The following is a 17500-nucleotide window of genomic DNA, read 5'->3' as shown; positions in this document are numbered from 1 at the left end:
CAGTATGCATTAGCTTGTGTGTGTGTATTTGTGTCTTTTATATATGCGTTTGTGTATGTACTTGTTTGTCTGGGTGCTACCGAGGTGCATATGTATGCAAAGACCTACAGTATATGTTTTCCTGTGTTGGTGTGATTGCGTAGCGCTACATCCGTGTTGCTGTGAGTCTAAGTCTTTTGTAAATCTGCTTGGCTTACGCTGCACTTGTGCCCCTGCAGGGGGGATCCTGGAGAAGAGGCTTGTGCTTGTCTTCCCTCTGTGACCCCCTTGCTGTGCACACAAACGAGGGCCCTGCCCCAGTGCACAGCGTAGCGTAGCGTAGCATAGCATAGCACCCCGGAGAACATCAGTAGCAATCCCCAGAGGGACTGCACAGTGAGGGCCCAGCACACAAACACTCCCTCCACAGAACACACTCTACTGATATACAGTCTATGACTCTACTCTCCCTCCTCCTATGACTCTGCGCCCAAAAGAGGCTGGAGAGCTCCCAGTCGCCTGCAGCCAGCAGCAGAAAGAGAATGAGGAAGGGAGTCAGTAATAATTTAGTGGATGTTGCCAGTGCACTGAGAAGGAGAGATGGAGAGAGGGAGAGAGATGGAGAGAAAGACAGAGATGAAGAGAGAGAGATGAAGAGAGAGAAATGAACAGAGAGAGAGAAGGGGAGAAAGAGGATGACGGCTTTGTGGTGGAACTCGAGGTACTGGACTATATGCAGGGGATTGTCTCGGTGGAATGGGATGCATCTCTTGTGAGTTCACAGGTGGGACAGAGAGAGAGAGAGAGAGAGAGAGGGAGAAAGAGAGAAGGAGGGACAGTGATGAAGAACAGGAAAAGCAGCAAGACAGGACAGAAAAGGAGAGGGAAGAGGTGAGGAGAGGTGAGAGGAAGGGGCTTTTGTCTCTGACCAGATCTCATTTGGCAGCGCGGCGTTGATTACTCTCACTGCGGACGGGTTGACGCAAACTAACACCGCTAGTCCCGTAAGCCGGGCCAAATTCATTTGAACCGCTGTCAGCGCTCAGGCATGCCATGTCTGCAAATCCACCTAAAGCAGACCCACAGACCCGTAGGCATCTGCCCTCCCTCCTACCCTCTCTCCCTTCCTCCCTCCATCCCCTCCTCTCACCCCTTCTCCCCCAGAATAGAGAGAGCAGCTTATTAGACAAGGGAAGGAAATGGCCTTTTCCGGCGTCACGGCCCTAATGGGGGCTCTACAGTAGGAAGTGGAAGAGAGAAGGAAGGTCTATTTTTGGTTGTTGTTTGGTCTTGTCCCCTCCATACCTCCACCACCCCTCCCCCAGCTCCCTCACTACATCCTTCTCTTCTTCACATCCTCCCCCTGGGAGGAGTATGTTTTCGTGCCCTTTTTTTTTCGCGTCAGCGTAGCGTAGCGTGGTGTGCCGTGCGAGTCGCGCACTGAGGTGACACGGCAGGGGCAAGGCCTCGTCACAGAAGCACTGACTCATCCGCCGGCCGGGCGGCAGGAGTGAGCGAAGAGGAACCGCGCCGCGCCGGCAGCTGGAGCGGTGATTCGCAGATGACGTCACTCACGCGTCGTGTTTGCGTAAAGCGCCACGCAGCTGTGTGCTGCATCTCAGAAAGCGAGAGAGTGAGGGAAAGAGCTATAAAGAAAAGGATAGAGAGAGAGAGAGAGAGAGGCCTAAGATTTACTCAGCTGATGAAAGGCCATTGATGGTCGTGTGTGTGTGTGAACATTTCATAAGTCGCAAACACCTCTCTCACACACACACACACACACACAAACACACACACACTCTTGGCCAGCATCCTGTCACCAGAGTAGGTGAGGACCTGTTGAGCGCGTGACAGAACTGGGTTGTGGAAACGACAGCAGGACACCGAGGCTGAAACTGTAGACTGATGAACTGTAGACTCCCTAGTCTCATATTCCTGATCCTGCGTGTGTATGTGTGTGTGTGTGTGTGTGTGTGTGTGTGTGTGTGTGTGTGTGTGTGTGTGTGTGTGTGTGTGTGTGTGTGTGTGTGTGTGTGTGTGTGTAAGAGAGAGAATATGTCTAGGCTATCATTTGTGTATTTGTGTGAAGAATAGACCAAGTAAGAACAAGATATTGTTTCATAGGAAGATGGAGAGAGAGAACACTGTGTCTGTGTGTATGTGTGTGTGTCTGTGTCTGTCTGTGTGTGTGTGTGTGTGTGTGTGTACTATACACATTGTGTGTCCCCATTGGCAGGGTAGCTGTGCACTCTTTGTGTGTGTCACCGCTGTCGTTCCAGTTCTCACATCTGCATGGCTGCAAGTGAGGCAAGCCGAGGCGAAGTTGGGCAGTGCTTGTGGAGTGGTGGGGGGAGGGGCATTGGCAGTGCCCGTCAGGGTAACTCGACCCACAGTGCCCTCAGCCAGCCAGTTAGCCAGTTAGACCGTAAGGGCCAGCAACACAGCCCAGAGCCTCTGCTTCACCCCCCACCCCCTCCTCTATTTGCTTTGTGTCCTACATGAGCTGCCGTAGCCATCAGCCACACACAAAATTACAGGCTTTTGCTCAGTGTACTGGTCCTGCCTGACCGGGGTAGCGTTACACAACCCACCCACCCCGCCACCACCACCACCACGGCCGCCATCGTTTCAGCCTCTGCCTCAGCTGCCCCTGCCTGCCTGCCTGCCTGCCTGCCTTCCCTGAGGACCCATGCCAGGGCTGTCCATCCAGCTCCCTCCCTATGCACCCCCCCCCCCATCCCCCCTCCCTCTCCCAGCCGACTGGCCACAGCCACAGGCCTGGAGCTCAGAGCCTCTGCTTGATGTCTGTGGGGAGCTTGTCCTGATGCCAGGCCACAGTCACAGGCAGAGAGAGAGGGATGGGAGGGGGTGGGGAGAGAGAGAGAGGGAGGGAGGAGAGAGAGAGAGAAAGAGGGAGGGAGGAGAGAGAGAGAAAGAGGGAGGGAGGAGAGAGAGAGAGAGATGGGGAAGGGAATAAAGCAGAGAGAGACTACATATTATCATACTGTAATGTACAAGATTGCACTGTTATAGTGGTAGACACATAAGTTCAAACATAAGCAAGCACCAGACAGTTTTATCTATTTGACTTTGAGAGAGGTAGAGAAAGAATACAGAGGAAGGATAGAGATGACAGAGACAGAGAGAGATAAGAGAGGGAGGAAAGAGAATTACTGTATTCATATATAAAGCTGAGAGAGGTTGCATATGTTGGAGGCAGAGAGAGAGAGAGGAAGAGAGATAGAGAGGAAGAGAGAGAGGGAGATAGAGAGAGATAGAGCGAAAGAGCTTCAGTGGAGGAGTTGGAGTGGGACAGAGAGAGGTATGTGATGTGGTGGTATGAGTCTTCGGGTTGGTCGTCCATTGGCAGGGCAGTGGGAACACTGGCTCCTGTGTTCCTGGGAGCGATGATCTTTCTGGACAAGCACGCACCCACTTCTCCCTGAGAGGGCAGAGCCGGGCAGGGCCGCCCGGTCCAGCCCAGTCTAGTCCAGTGAGTCGGCTGCCTGCTGTACGGCTCTGTGGGCTTGGCCACCTCACCGCTGCTCTAAGCAGCATATCGCTGCAGCTGGTTTTTTCCCTTCTGTTTTTTCTCTCTCACTGAGCGCAGCCACTCTTAAATGGGTAGTCTTGTCAGAGTAAAACCTCCTCCTCCTCCTCCTCCTCCTCCTCCTCCTCCTCCTCCTCCTGGAAAAGTCAGACGTTGCTGTGGAGCAGACGGAAACTGATGAAACAGTGTTTCATACAAGACATACATACACACACACACACACACACACACACACACACACACACTCATTCTAGCGTTTCAGAATGCGGTGCACTGTTGAAATCTATTTTCCAACTGTTCCTGAAAGTTCCCTCACACATGTTGTTCTTCCTGCTGCTAAGTAAAAGAGTTGGTTATATAGAAGAATCCCCCTACCCCCTTTTCTCCTCTCCCTCTGGCACGGGGGTTGCTGCTAACATATGGAGCAGAGTAGAGTGTCCCGCAGGCAGCACCTTGAGCTTTCATTAAGAACTACTGAACTTGCCGCCTGCCTTTCTTGTGCTCGGCTCCCTATTAGCGTGCTCTCGTTTGTGTGCCTCTTTAAACCTGCTTCTGACATGGCTTAACGTGTCCCATTAAACGGCTGCTGTTGAGTGTGCTTTGTGTTTTTTTTTCTACCTCTTCATTAAACGGAAAGAAGTGGTGGCATGTTTGTTTGGAGTGTAACAGGAAGTGTAAAGGATCGTTTTAATGAGCGTTGAGTTGATGAGGGGAGATGGAGAGTCAGTGCCTTTCATGTTGCCACGGTGAGCTGTGATGCCGCGCTGCGAGCTAAGCAGATCGCCAGACGACCAATCGGCCGCTACAGTGTGGACTGCAAGTAACAGAGTGCATGATCTGTGCAAGAAGGAAGTTGTTGTCGTAGCCTGGTGGACCATGTCCAAAAAATGTCACGCTAATGGAGAGAGAAGTAGACTCAGTTTCACCTGTTAAACCTTCATCGAACCAACTCCAGTGCAGCAACTCAGTGAGCATGGGCAGGTTTTCCTAAGACAATGTAAAAAATCCCTGCCGGGGTGGATTACTGAAGGCCAGTCTCAGAAGAATCCTCGAGCTGGAGGGTGGCCTCTGCCCGGCTTAATGGGAGTTGGTCAGCATGAGTTGGTCAGCACCGTTGACAGATTCGGCACACAGACGCGTGGCTGGAGGACGCGGCCAGTGTGGCGGTGTGCCAGCAGGTGCTCAGCGAGATCAGGGCTTCGTTCAGCGGGCGGAACGCCACAAAACGTTTTTCTATTTCAGGGGCTTACGGGAATCGCAGTGCTCGTTAAAGCTAATCCTAAAACCGATGAATCTGAGCCTCAATTCACTGAGTGCGAAATAGAACTGGAGTCCACGGGGGAATCGCGGCATGAAGGCGGTTCCAGGGCGTTTAGCCCAACTGATGCGGTGCCGAACTGAACTCTGCGCTGAAGATAATCGCTAATCTCAGGCCAATGAAGATCATCCTCTTAAGTAAGATCACTTTGATTTCTGAGAGGGATCACCCTTGAGGCACTGACCTCAACAGTGCAAACCATGCTATCCACGCGTGAACTGCTTAGCCTGCATATAGGCCTGCACGCATTTTAGCCAATCCACTAGTGGTGGCTTAGCCGTCGGCAGTACCTTCCTACTTTGTCTTTGTGTTCCTACCCTAACAAACATGAGGATTCATGAGCACAGTTAAAGCCTAAAGTGCACTGATTTTTAAAACAAACAAAAACAATCATTTAAATAAGAGAATTAAAATGTTGCAGAATTCAGACCTGTTCATTTGCACATCTGTTAACTTTGGCTGGCAAGCTGGAGTTGCAAGATGTTAATGAAGGCAATTAAAACAGGCCTGACTGTGGGCCTGTAAGTATTCACATATCATTATACCAATTTGAACAACAATGTGCTGAACCATTTGCATTCACTTTCAAATATATTCAGCCAGTCCATGGTGATTGTCCCCAAAAGCATCAAGCACAGTGAATAGCTCACACAGAGTGCTTTTGCTATCTGTAGCGATGCAGCTGTAGTATTGACAAGCGGAGAGAAAGCGCAGATAGTGAATAGCTATGTTGGTAAGCATCTTCCTGATGCACCAAAGGAAATGTTTTGGGTGGAGAGAGATGGAAATGAGAAGAGAAACGCAGGAAGGGAGAGAGGGATACACAGAGGGAGGGAGAGAGGGATACACAGAGGGAGGGAGAGTTTACAATTCTCTCTAATGTAATAGTATTGTTCTATGCTGGCACAGACTGGTGTTTGATGATGATGAGTGTGTGTGTGTGTGTGTGTGTGTGTGTGTGTGTGTGTGTGTGTGTGTGTGTGTGTGTGTGTAGAGCCTAAGCCTGAAATCACAGGCTTGGAAGAGCAGTGAATATTTGATGTTGACCATGGCTGTTTGTGTGTGTAGTGTGTGTATGTGGTTAACTGTATCTTAAGCAGACCTGTTCCTTCTCAGACAAGTGTGTGCTTCTTTGTCTTTGTGTGCATATAATGCTGTGTGTTCTTTCCTCTGTGTGTTTGTGTATGTGGCCCCTGTGTGTGTGTGTGTGTGTGTGTGTTTGTGCCAATGTTGCCATGTAGTTAAGTCAGACTTTGTTGGTGTGTGTGTGTGTGTGTGTGTGTGTGTGTATGTGTGTGTATGCGTGCATGTGTGTGTGTGTATATGGTGTGTGTGTGTGTGTGTGTGTGTGTGTGTGTGTTTGAAGGCCAGTTCGCTCTCATGCTCTTTAAGCTGCTGGGGCTGTGCTGTGCGTAGACAGACAGGTTATCTGTCTTCCAGCTTGGCTCACCCTGCCTATGCCACTGTTTAGCAGCAGGAGACTCACTCTGTGTGTGTGTGTGTGTGTGTGTGTGTGTGTGTGTGTGTGTGTGTGTGTGTGTGTGTGTGTGTGCATGTGTGAGTGTCTGTGTGTGTGATTGTTGCTCTCTAGCAGTTCTTTCACATTAAACTTAAATGAGTTGAAATAAACCCAGGCCTCAACATTAAATCCTTGTAATTGTGTTCGAGAATGCTTGTGTATATGTCTGCATTTTGCTTATCTCTGTGTGTATTGCAATGTAATGTTTATGAACGCTTTCATAAGAAGCAACTTACCGTGCAGGTGATACAGTAAGTGTATAGGATGATCTGTAAGACGAAGGAAAAACAAATAGCATCTGTGTTCTTAGTAGGGTTGCAAAGGGGCGGAAAATTTCCGGTAAATTTCCGGAAACTTTCCATGGGAAGTAAAGCTGGGGAATTTTGGAAATATTCCAAATTAGAAACTTTCATGGAATTAAAGGAAATTATGTGAATTAATGTGAATTTACGGGAATTAACTGGGAATTTTTGGTAACTCCTACTGTTTCATATACAGACATTAACATTTTGTTTCGTAATAAGCAATATGATTTGTTTGTTCGTATTTTCACTTAGCATACAAAGCTAAGTGATAGCATAGCGGGAATCCCATTCTCTGCCTATGGTTTACTAGCGTGCTAAGCTAGCAACACTGAAACCACTGAACTGCCCAAGATACACCACGCCACTCAACAACAAAATCCAATTGGTTGGAACATTGACTGACAATCAGTTTGTTCAGTTAGAATCCCAGAAAATGATAAAACAAATAAAAATATAATGACAACATACCACCCCAACCAAACCTTATAGATTATGTAAATTATATATAAGTTGTCAAGCTTAATCAGACAGATTAATCGTCCCATTACAGTTTATGCAAAATGACGTACACCCATTTGAATGAAGACTCTGTTTGCAAACTTCCACTAGTTATTCCCACATGAGATGACATTTTCACTGGGAATTTATTTTCCCCATGCACATGAACGCATCATAGGTTTCCTTTATGTCTAGTAGCCTATGCTGATTGCTGTGTGCATGGGATTGACGTATGTGCAGGGTAGAAATTTGACTGAAATTGCATTAAATCAGGTTGTTTTAACTAATATTATGCTGCAAGATGGGGTTTTGCCCACTACATTTAAGTTCCCTGTTATAGACTAACTTGCCATATTAAAAATTCCCAGTTTATTCCCATTAATTCCCGTTTATTCCTGTTAATTTCCGTATATTCCCGCTAATTCCCATGGAAAGTTTCCAACTTTGAAAATTCCTGAAATTTTGCAACCCTAGTTCTTAGCTCCTTTCTCTACTATTTGAATGTGTTTGTGTGCGCGTGTGTGTGTGTGTGAAGAAGCCTTCATTATACTCACACATACAAGCACTGAGGGCTGAGAGTGGTGAGAGTGGTTCTGTTTCTGTGGTTACACACTTATCACACAGCTAGAGACCAACGTGACATATAAGAGAGAGAGAGAGAGAGAGAGAGAGAAGTGAGTAAGTGAGTGTGTGTGTAAGCGTGTGTGTGTGTGTGTGTGTGTGTGTGTGTGTGTGTGTGTGTGCATGTGTCCTTGCAGTCCCAGCTGTGATAGCTGCAGTGTTTGTATATGAAAGTGTGTGTGTGGGTTGGTGAGGTACATACACGCATGTGTGTATCCAATCCCAGCTGTGAAATAGTCTCAGTATTTTTGTGTGAGTGTGTGTGCATGTGTGTGTGTGTGTGTGTGTGTGTGTGTGTGTGTGTGTGCATGTTTGTGTGCGTGTGTGCACGTGTGTATGTGTGTGTCCCATGGTGGCAAATACCACTGAGAAGAAGCCTAAATAGCATTTGCAGAGTCCACACACAACCCTCTTCTCAAGGGAAGAGATCACAGTGAGTACACACACACAAGAGGAACAGAAAGGATCTTCTGCTTCCCTTTCAACACGTTTCTGGAGCAGCAGATGCAGAGAGACACACAGCCTGACTCACAGACAGACAGACAGACAGACAGAGAAAGAAGATAGACTCCCTACCACCACCACACACACACTCACACACAAATACTGAGACTATTTCACAGCTGGGATTGGATACACACATGTATGTACCTCACCAACCCCCAACCCACACACACACTTTCATATACAAACACCTGAAGCTATCACAGCTGGGACTGCAAGGACACACATACACACACACACACAAACACACACACACACACACAAACACACACACACACACACACACACACACACACACACACACACACACACACTCAGCAGCCTCACAGCTCTTTAGCCCCAATTTCTCCAGATTGATCAGATGCTGTGGAGGCACCACACCCATCCTCCCCAGAGCTCAAGGTGGAGCTCCTGTGTTGGACTCTGTCAGACCCACAGCAGCTGATAAATGGGCCAGAGTCCCTCTGAGGCGTGGGCAGGACACACACACACGCACAAACACATACACACTTTCTCTCTCTCCATCTCTCTGACACACACACACACACATACACATACAGTACACACATACACACTTTCTCTCTCCATCATTCTGACACACACATACACAATTTCTCTCTCTCCATCATTCTGATGCACACACACACATTCACACTTTCTCTTCCTCCATCACTTTGACATATACACACACACACACAAACATATATACACACACACACATACACACTTTCTCTCTCTCTATCGTTCTGATACACACATACACACTTTCTCTTTCTCCATCACTTTGAAATATACACACACACACACACACACACACACACATACTCATACCTCTCTCTCCCTCTCTCTCTCTCTCTCTCTTTCTCTCTCTCTCTCTCTCCTCTCTCTCTCCTCCTCTCTCTCTCTCTCTCTTCCTCTCCCTCTCTCTCTCTCATTTCCTACATGGCGAGAGTGCTCTAATAACACACGGGCTGCAGGGCTGTGTTTCACTGGACAGGGAAGGGCATGACAGAACTGACCAGTGCTGATCACAGAGACAGTACAGGGTTTTTTGATGGTACTAATAAAAAAAAAACAGATGTGTGTGTATCCGTGTGTGTGTGTTGTGTTTTAATTTGAAGTGTTTATAAAACTGTAGTATGCGTGTGCCAAGTGTGTGCTGATGTAATCAGTAATCAGATTGTGTGTGTGTGTGTGTGTGTGTGTGCTGCTCTTGCTGTCGGAGGGGTTATGTGTGTGATTGATGTCGCTCTTTTCAGCGCCTGCCGCTAAAGGTCAGGCTCAGGCTGGGGCTGTCTGCGTCCTGCATACCACATCAAACTAAACACACACACACACACACACACACACACACACACATACATACATCAGCTTTCACAGCATGCACATCACACATCCACGCTTACTTAGAGATGCCACTCCCAATTGGACATGTACACACACAGGCACTCGGAACATGACACACATGCACGCGCGCACACACACACACACACACACTTAGGAGCTCAGAATATGACTTTCACAAATTCCATGGTCCTGAAGCTTCAGTGTCACTGTACAGTGACATGCACACACACACACATATACCCATGCATGAAGGAGCGCTGACACCTGACCCCGCACACAGACTGATGAGTTCATAACCTCCTATTCCTCACAGTGTGTGTGTTTGTGTATCTGTCCTTTGCCCTGTCCTTTGCGGCTCAGCCACCCTCACATACCAGGGCCATCCACACACAGACTCGAGCTGTATGTGTCAACAACACACACACACATACACACACACACACACACACACACACACACACACACACACATACACACACAGCACACACACCCAACGGCAAGGTGAGTCTCCCGACCCTGGGGGTCACAATGTGACTCATTCTCTCCCTCTCTCCCCACTCTTCATCCCTCTCTCCTCTGTGAACTGGAAAAGCAGACGAGGGGGGAGAGAGAGAGAGGGGGGAATGCAGGGTGAACAAGTGTGAGAGTGGCATCCTGTTATTTTGAGCCTGTGTGTGTGTGTGTGTGTGTGTGTGTGTGTGTGTGTGTGTGTGTGTGTGTGTGTGTGTGTGTGTGTGCTCTGTTTGCCGGGACATTGAGGCTAGGTGACAAGCAAAGAGGTCAGCTTTGGGGCCATTGGCACAAGAGAGAGAAACAGAGTGACAGGAGAAAGAAAGACAAGGAGAGAGAGAGAACAAAAAAGGATGAGAGGGAGTCATATGTATATATGGAATGAGGGGGAAAAGAAGGAAAAACAGAGACTGAAGTTCATGCTGTTGCCTACGGAGAGACACAGCTGCAGTTGATCATTCCAGAAACACTGAGACATGCGTCTCTTTTTAAAATCATAGGCTGTCTGTAGAGACACTATATCCTGTTTAGTTTCTCACAGGAACACACACATACTGCACACACCCACACACACACACGCAAACAAGGACAGCCAGATACTAGCAGAAGAGTGTTGACACGTTCGTTTCCATATTAGTCCTATGACTAGTTTACATAAAGGCCTTCCTTCACTCATGCAAATGCACACGTATTATTTATTAATATCCCAGACCAACACACACATACACACACACATACTGTCTCTTATCTACCATATAAACAGCTCTACACAATGATCCCAGGCACACAGATTTAAACATTAGACCCACACACACACACACACACACTCTCACTCACACAGATACACACATCCGCAGCAACTGGAGACTATGGGGTGGGGACTGTGTGTGTTCTTGTGGCATTATTGTACAAGTAAGACATATTGATCAGAGCTGCTAAATAGAAAGCAGCCGTGGAAACAACAGTCCCCAGGCACACACATTGAGTTATGTGTGATGGAGAAAACCGTTTAGTCTGCCCCAGAGGGTAGTGTGTTTGTGTGTGTGAGTGTGTCAATGTGCATTGACGTGTTTGCATATAACCCTTTGCATGTGTGTGTGTGTGTGTGGAGTTGGCTCTACGTGCTGCCATTGTACATGCACCTGAGTGTGTATGAGTGCTTGTATAAGTGTATGTGTGTGTGTGTGTGAGAGAGAGAAGGAGGGAGTGTGTGTGTCTGTATGTATGTGTGTGAGAGAAAGAGGGGTGTGTGTGTGAGAGAGAGAGAGAGAGATAGAGAGAGAAAAATGGAGTGTGTGTGTGTGTGCGCGTGTGCGCATGTACTCCCGGCAGGTCTTAGTGCTGACAGCAGTGGCAGAGCAGTGTGATGGCAGACCATTAAGCCACCAGAGACACACTGCCACCAGCACACACAGAACACTTTATTACTGATGGAGGGAGACGCCTGTGTGTGTGTGTGTGTGTGTGTGTGTGTGTGTGTGTGTTTAACACTTTATTATTGATGGAGGAAGATGACACTAAGATGAACAGGCGGCCAGAAGAGATGAGGAGAGATGGAGAGAGGTGGGGGCTGGAGAGAGAAATGAAAGTATAAAAAAACAAGAGGGATAGAGAGAGATTAGGATAGATAGAGGGGAAGAGAAAAAGAGAAGTTAATGGAGGGAAGACAAAGAAGAGAGAGAGAGAGAGGGAGGGAGACAGAGAGAAATGAGAATATTGGGAGTGTCGGCTTGCATCTCTGCACCACTGGGCAACCACAAAGCTGCTCGTCTGCCTGTTTTACACATTTTACACACACACACACACACACACACATTTACACAGTTACATTTATAGACTCATCATGATAGACCCACTTTATGGAACTTACACTCTCAGACACACTTGTTGTAATAGCACTCAACACACACATGCACACACTGTCAGAATGGGTCAGTGTATGAAGTGTGCACCTGCCCGCTGAGGTGGCAAGTTACTATCACAGAGCAGGTGGGGCCGCATTCCACTACCCGAGACCCTCCCTGTGTGTGTGTGTGTGTGCTTGTGTGTGTGTGTGCGTGAGTGTGTGTGTCTATGTGTGTGTGTGTGTGTGTGTGTGTGTGTGTGTGTGTGTGTGTGTGTGTGTGTGTGTGTGTGTGTGTGTGTGTGTCTGGTACACAGAGCCAGTGGTCATGGTCATTGTGCAGCATATTTGTCTGAAGAGTGAGAGTCTGACCTGAAGTGTTGGTGGAGTGATGTGTGTGTAAAGGTGTGATGAAAGGGTGTTTATGTCCATGGTGTGGCCAGGGTTGATGAATTAGTGTGTGTGTGTGTGCAATGCATGTGTGTGTGTGGTCCCATGCTGCTTGGAACAAGCCTGTTCAAATCAACAGAGGGCAGAGGCAGTAAGGTTGGGCAGATAAAGTTTGTGTGTGTGTGTGTGTGTGTGTTTGGGTTGGGCAGATAAAGTGTTCTTGATGAACGAGTGCCTCCTACCATCTCATTGATGAATGATACAACATGGATCAACACACACACACACACACATACAGTACACTCACACACATACACTCACACAACCCCTCCACATTCCCAGCATCCTTTGCACACAGCGTAGACCCGGGTGCTCAGCGGCGCAGAACGGGCCTCCCAAAGCACCTTGGGAAATGACAGATTTTTTTTTGTATAAAGCAGCGATCGATAGTCTTCCCACTGGCAGGCTAACTTACCTCCTGTGGTTTCTCAAGCTATTAATTCAGGCCTGTGTAATTTCCTCCTGAAAAGGCCCCCACTCTCTCTCTCTCTCTCTCTCTCTCTCTCTCTCTCTCTCTCTCTCTTTCTCTCTCTCTCTCTCTCTCTCTCTTCTTTCTCTCTCTCTCTCTCCTGCACTCTTCTCCCATGGCTCCAGAAAGGAGACAGGGCAAGGCAGGCTCCCAAAACGTGCCACTTTGTCGTGGTGCAGCAGAGAGAGGAGGAGAAGAGAAAGAAGATAGAATAGGAAGAAACAGTGTGTGTGTGTGTGTGTGTGTGTGTGTGTGTGTGTGTAAGGCAGGCTGCAGGTGTTTCCGGGTGGATGTGGAGATTGAAGTGAGGTTTGTGACGATGAGTGTTTTGCAAGGTTGTCTCCGGTGGCCTTTCATGGGACTTTATCTCCCTCATTCTGGCGCTCTCTCTTTTCATTCTCTCTCTCTTCATTCTCTCTCTCCGTCCTCTGGCCCGTCCCTCATTCAAACGAGTCTTATGGGCATGACAAAAGGAGTTTTGTAGTGCCAAAGCGTTTCCAAAATCCAATGAAGAACATAATTGATAAAGAGAATGATCTTTCCCACTGACTTTTGCTGTCATTCTTGACCTTACTTTTCTCTATTCATCTGTATTTGCAGTGTGTGTGTGTGTATGTGTGTGTGTGTGTGTGTGTGTGTGTGTGTGTGTGTGTGTGTGTGTGTGTGTGTGTGTGTGTGTGTGTGTGTGATAGAGAGTTCTCCTTTTCTCTTTATCTGTATATTCCAAGTGTGTGTGTGCGAGAGAGAGAGAGAGAGTGTGAGAGTAAAAGAGGAAGAGAAGATAAGAGTAGTCAGTAACAGGACTGTGTAATGTTATCATCACTCTGACTTCAAGTCTGCCTCTATTTGGTCATGTTACCCAGCTTTCTCTCTTTCTCTCTCTCTCTCTCTCTCCTCCTTCCCAGCCCCCTGTGTTGGGATGTTTATAAGCAGCCTGCCTGCCTGTTAGTTTAAGATCTCAGTCCACCATATGGTCAGCATGTAGTGGATATGTTGTGTTCATAGCTGGCATAGATGAAGTGCCTCTGACATTTTCCTAATGCCAGCTTTCTCTTGTTTTGTTTTGTCCCCCCTTTCACTCTTCTTTCTCTTTCTCTCTCTCTCTCTCTCTCTCTCTCTCTCTCCTCCCCTCTCCAGGATGGCTATCACTCCCATCGGCCGAAGGAGAAAGTCCGGGTGGACAGCAACAACGAGAACTCGGTGCCCAAAGACTTTGAGACCATTGACAACAGTAACTTTGGGGCGGCGCGGGCGCAGACGCAGAGCCAGCGGCATGCTGCAGGGGGCGCCGCGGGCACTGGTGGCGCTGGTGTGGGCGGCGGAGGTGCGGGCAGCAGCAAGCGCAAGCAGCTGCTCCTGGAGCGGGCACACGCCCAGCAGAACCTGGCCAAGGGCTCCAACGAGGTCATCCAGTACGGCCAGAAGTACGGTGATGACCGCTGCCATCGGGCGGGCGGTGGACGCGAAAGAAGAGCGCACCTCCACGCCACGGGCGGGCAGGTCCGCGACACCAATTGCAGGCCTAACCCCTGACACATCGGCCACCCAGCCGCGACCGCACCACCCCACCACAGCCGGGCGCGGCAGACCAGGCGCACGGTGGCGCCTTGGGCTGGGTCGAATGGCGCTAACGACCAGCCACCCGCGCGGTGGCAGCAGGCAAGCGAGGCCATCTCGGCCCTGTCGCGCGCCAAGACCAAAGAGTGCCGGCAGCAGATCGCCGAGGTGTACTGCCGCCACAAGGAGGGAAAACTGATGCCCGAGAAGGTCACTCGCTACTGCCCTATAGAGGGTAAGAGCTAGTCTGTGTGTGTGTGTGTGTGTGTGTGTGTGTGTGTGTGTGTGTGTGTGTGTGTGTGTGTGCGCAGTGTTTCCGCTAGATTTTTTAACAGTGGCGGCACTAGAGGAAACACTGGTGTGTACGTGTGTGTGTGATCTATAGCCACTCAAGACTGACCAAGATGGCAGTTTGAACCAAATGAGAAGTTACAGAAGAGATGGATGAAAATAACCTATATCAAATACAAATGAAACAGACTACAGCAAAATGATAAGAAGAGGAATAGCAATGAAGGTAGCAACTCTCAGAGTTCCTGCGTCAGACTCAGGGGGAATGGCAGTGCTTCATTGTTTGCAGTGCTGTTTTGGTGCAGAGGACCGGTGTTTGGACGCAGCGTGGACTCTAGCATTAATAATGTGGGGAGTAATGATCGTTTCTCTCGGAGATTAATAGCGCTCCTGCCCAGGCCTGCTTGTTCGTTTGTTTGTTCGTTCACTGGTCGGAAGTGGGGGAAGGGGGTTTAAGAGTTGCAAACGCAAACCACTACTTATAATTACACTCAGAGACAGGCAAGGAAATAAGGAACCTGGGATTGCGTGCGGTGTTTTGATGACACATATAATTGCCTCACCGTTGTTTTCACCTGCCTCATTCACATTTAAATGCACTGCTGACAGATCAGCTGCATGTTTCTCCTGCTCCACCCCCATCATTAATAACACACACACACACACACACACACACACACATTTCACACTCTCATACCTTCAAGCTCTCCACAATAGGTTCTAACAGATATGACAAGGCCTTCATCACTGAGACACAAGGATAGATGTAGCATGCGGTTAGTTTGCAGTGGGTGGCAGGTTGGCTTTGGGAGGTTTTGTGTTTGTGTGTGTGTTTGTGTGTGCGGGCATGTGTGTGTGTGTGTACACGTGTGCGCGTGCATGCATGTTCTTGAGACCGACATTGCATTAAAGGAAAAGGAATATGCTATTTCTGCATCCAATTTCCCGAAATGTAGAACCTTGCACGAATATGGAAATATATACTATATATATATATATATAGAGAGAGAGAGAGAGAGAGAGAGAGAAAGAGAGAGTGCATGTAATTACGCCATTGGCCACTGCTGAGTAGCAATCAGCATACCACGTTGGAGTGAGACAGAGCTCTCCGCTGTGCTGCCGTTGGCCCCCCACCCCACCCCACCCCACCCCAGCCGCTCAGCGAAGGAGAGGGATCACAGGGACAGAGTCTTGGAAAGCACGCACCGCAGTCAGATTAAAGGCCCAGGCACCCGGGGCAAACCAGGGCAAACCCCGGGCCACCCTCAGATCAGCACCGCTCCACAGGCCTGCTGGGGCTGGCTGGACGCACAGCCTCGCATGCGCAGCAAGGCAGGGGGAGGGAAAGAAACGTACACTTATTTGCTGCTGCTTTTATCCAAAGCGACTTACAAGATAGTAGAAGGGGGTCACTTGCGCTTCAGCCTGGTTGGTGCTCACGGAACAAGACGCAGAAGTCAAAAGAGGAGACCCAAGGTTTAACTAGAACCAAGGAGCAGGAGCACACAACGCTTTAAGTGATTTTTAATTAGTGCAAACCGACTAACGTTTGGTCCTAGTTAGACCTCCTCTTTCGACTTACAAGATGTCGATATGTCATATGTCAAGGGCCAGTCTCCTCAGAGCAGCTTGGGGTGAAGTGCCTTGCTCAAGGGCATGAAGGTGGCCCACAACTTGTCTGGCTACTGCATGCTAGCCCAGCTCCTTTAGCCACTACGCTACCACCGCTAACCCAGGTATAGAAAGAGATTGAGGATTAGCAAAGAGAGAGAAAGAGAGAGAGAGAGAGAGAGAGGAGTCAGGGGAGGGAGAACAGGGAGAGAGACGAAGGAGGGCAGCCATCTTAGCTGTTGAGCCAGAACCAAATTCAGGAGGCAGACTGGAGGGGGGTTGGGGGGGGCGTTAAAACAGAGGGCCATGGGGTCACCCCGCCCACCACCAGAGCCAGTCATCGCCCCCACGCTAGCGCCGGCAAAGCGCAAGCACCGCGGCGAGTGATTACAGGAGGAGCTCCCAGCAGGCCACGTCCACGTGCAGACGAGGGCTCCACTCGGCCCCCAGGACAAGGAGCGCAGCACGCACGTGAAGGGACGAGACAGGAGTTGGAGTTGCGGAGGGAAATGAGGGGGTTGGGGGGCTGGGGTTGGGGTTTGCGCCTGGGCCGTAACGCAGACCGGGCTGTGGGATTATAGTCATTTGAACGGCGCCACTGGCCCCTTGAGCCCGCCCCGTCTCCGGTTCGGCCTGACGCCCAGGTCGCGGGCTGCCCGGGCCACCGCCAGAAAGCAGTGCCCTATGGTGTAATTGTACCCCGCGCCCCTCAAATTAGCCTGGCCCTGCCCAAACGAGCGAGCGGCTCGCGGGCCGCCGGCCCCGCCTGGCCCCGCCTGGCCTGGCCTGGCCTGGCCTTCTTTAGGCGCGCTGGCAACAGACAGCAGGCTGGCACGCGGCGCCCGGGCAACAGAGACGGAGACGGACCGGACGTGGAGTGTTTCTGCTGCACTGCACATTTAGGGAGAGAGAGAGAGAGAGAGAGAGAGAGAGAGGAGGGAGAGAGGAGAGAGAGAGAGAGGAGAGAGAGAGAGGGAGAGAGAGAGGGAGAGAGAGAGAGAGAGGGAGAGGGAGAGGACCCATGCATACAGGGGCGGGGGAAGGGGGGCATTTGTGGCATGCCACATTAGGGGTGTGTGTGTGTGTGTGTGTGTGTGTCTCTGTATGTGTGTGTGTCTGTGTGCGTGT

General features: G+C 49.5%; 1 protein-coding gene across 1 annotated transcript in view; it reads left to right on the top strand.

Moving 5' to 3' along the window:
* The window catches only part of xylt1 (xylosyltransferase I), a 76387-nt gene that overhangs the window by 20512 nt on the left and 38375 nt on the right, over positions 1 to 17500 (top strand). The window contains 3 exon segments of the mRNA XM_048246712.1: positions 14051 to 14342; positions 14383 to 14472; positions 14475 to 14705. Coding sequence (XP_048102669.1) covers positions 14051 to 14342; positions 14383 to 14472; positions 14475 to 14705 — 613 coding nt within the window.

Source organism: Alosa alosa, chromosome 6 (assembly GCF_017589495.1).
Source record: "Alosa alosa isolate M-15738 ecotype Scorff River chromosome 6, AALO_Geno_1.1, whole genome shotgun sequence".
In the NCBI taxonomy this organism is placed as follows: domain Eukaryota; kingdom Metazoa; phylum Chordata; class Actinopteri; order Clupeiformes; family Clupeidae; genus Alosa; species Alosa alosa.
Note: the sequence above shows the minus strand (reverse complement) of the source record. Positions and strands in the feature narration are given on the sequence as shown.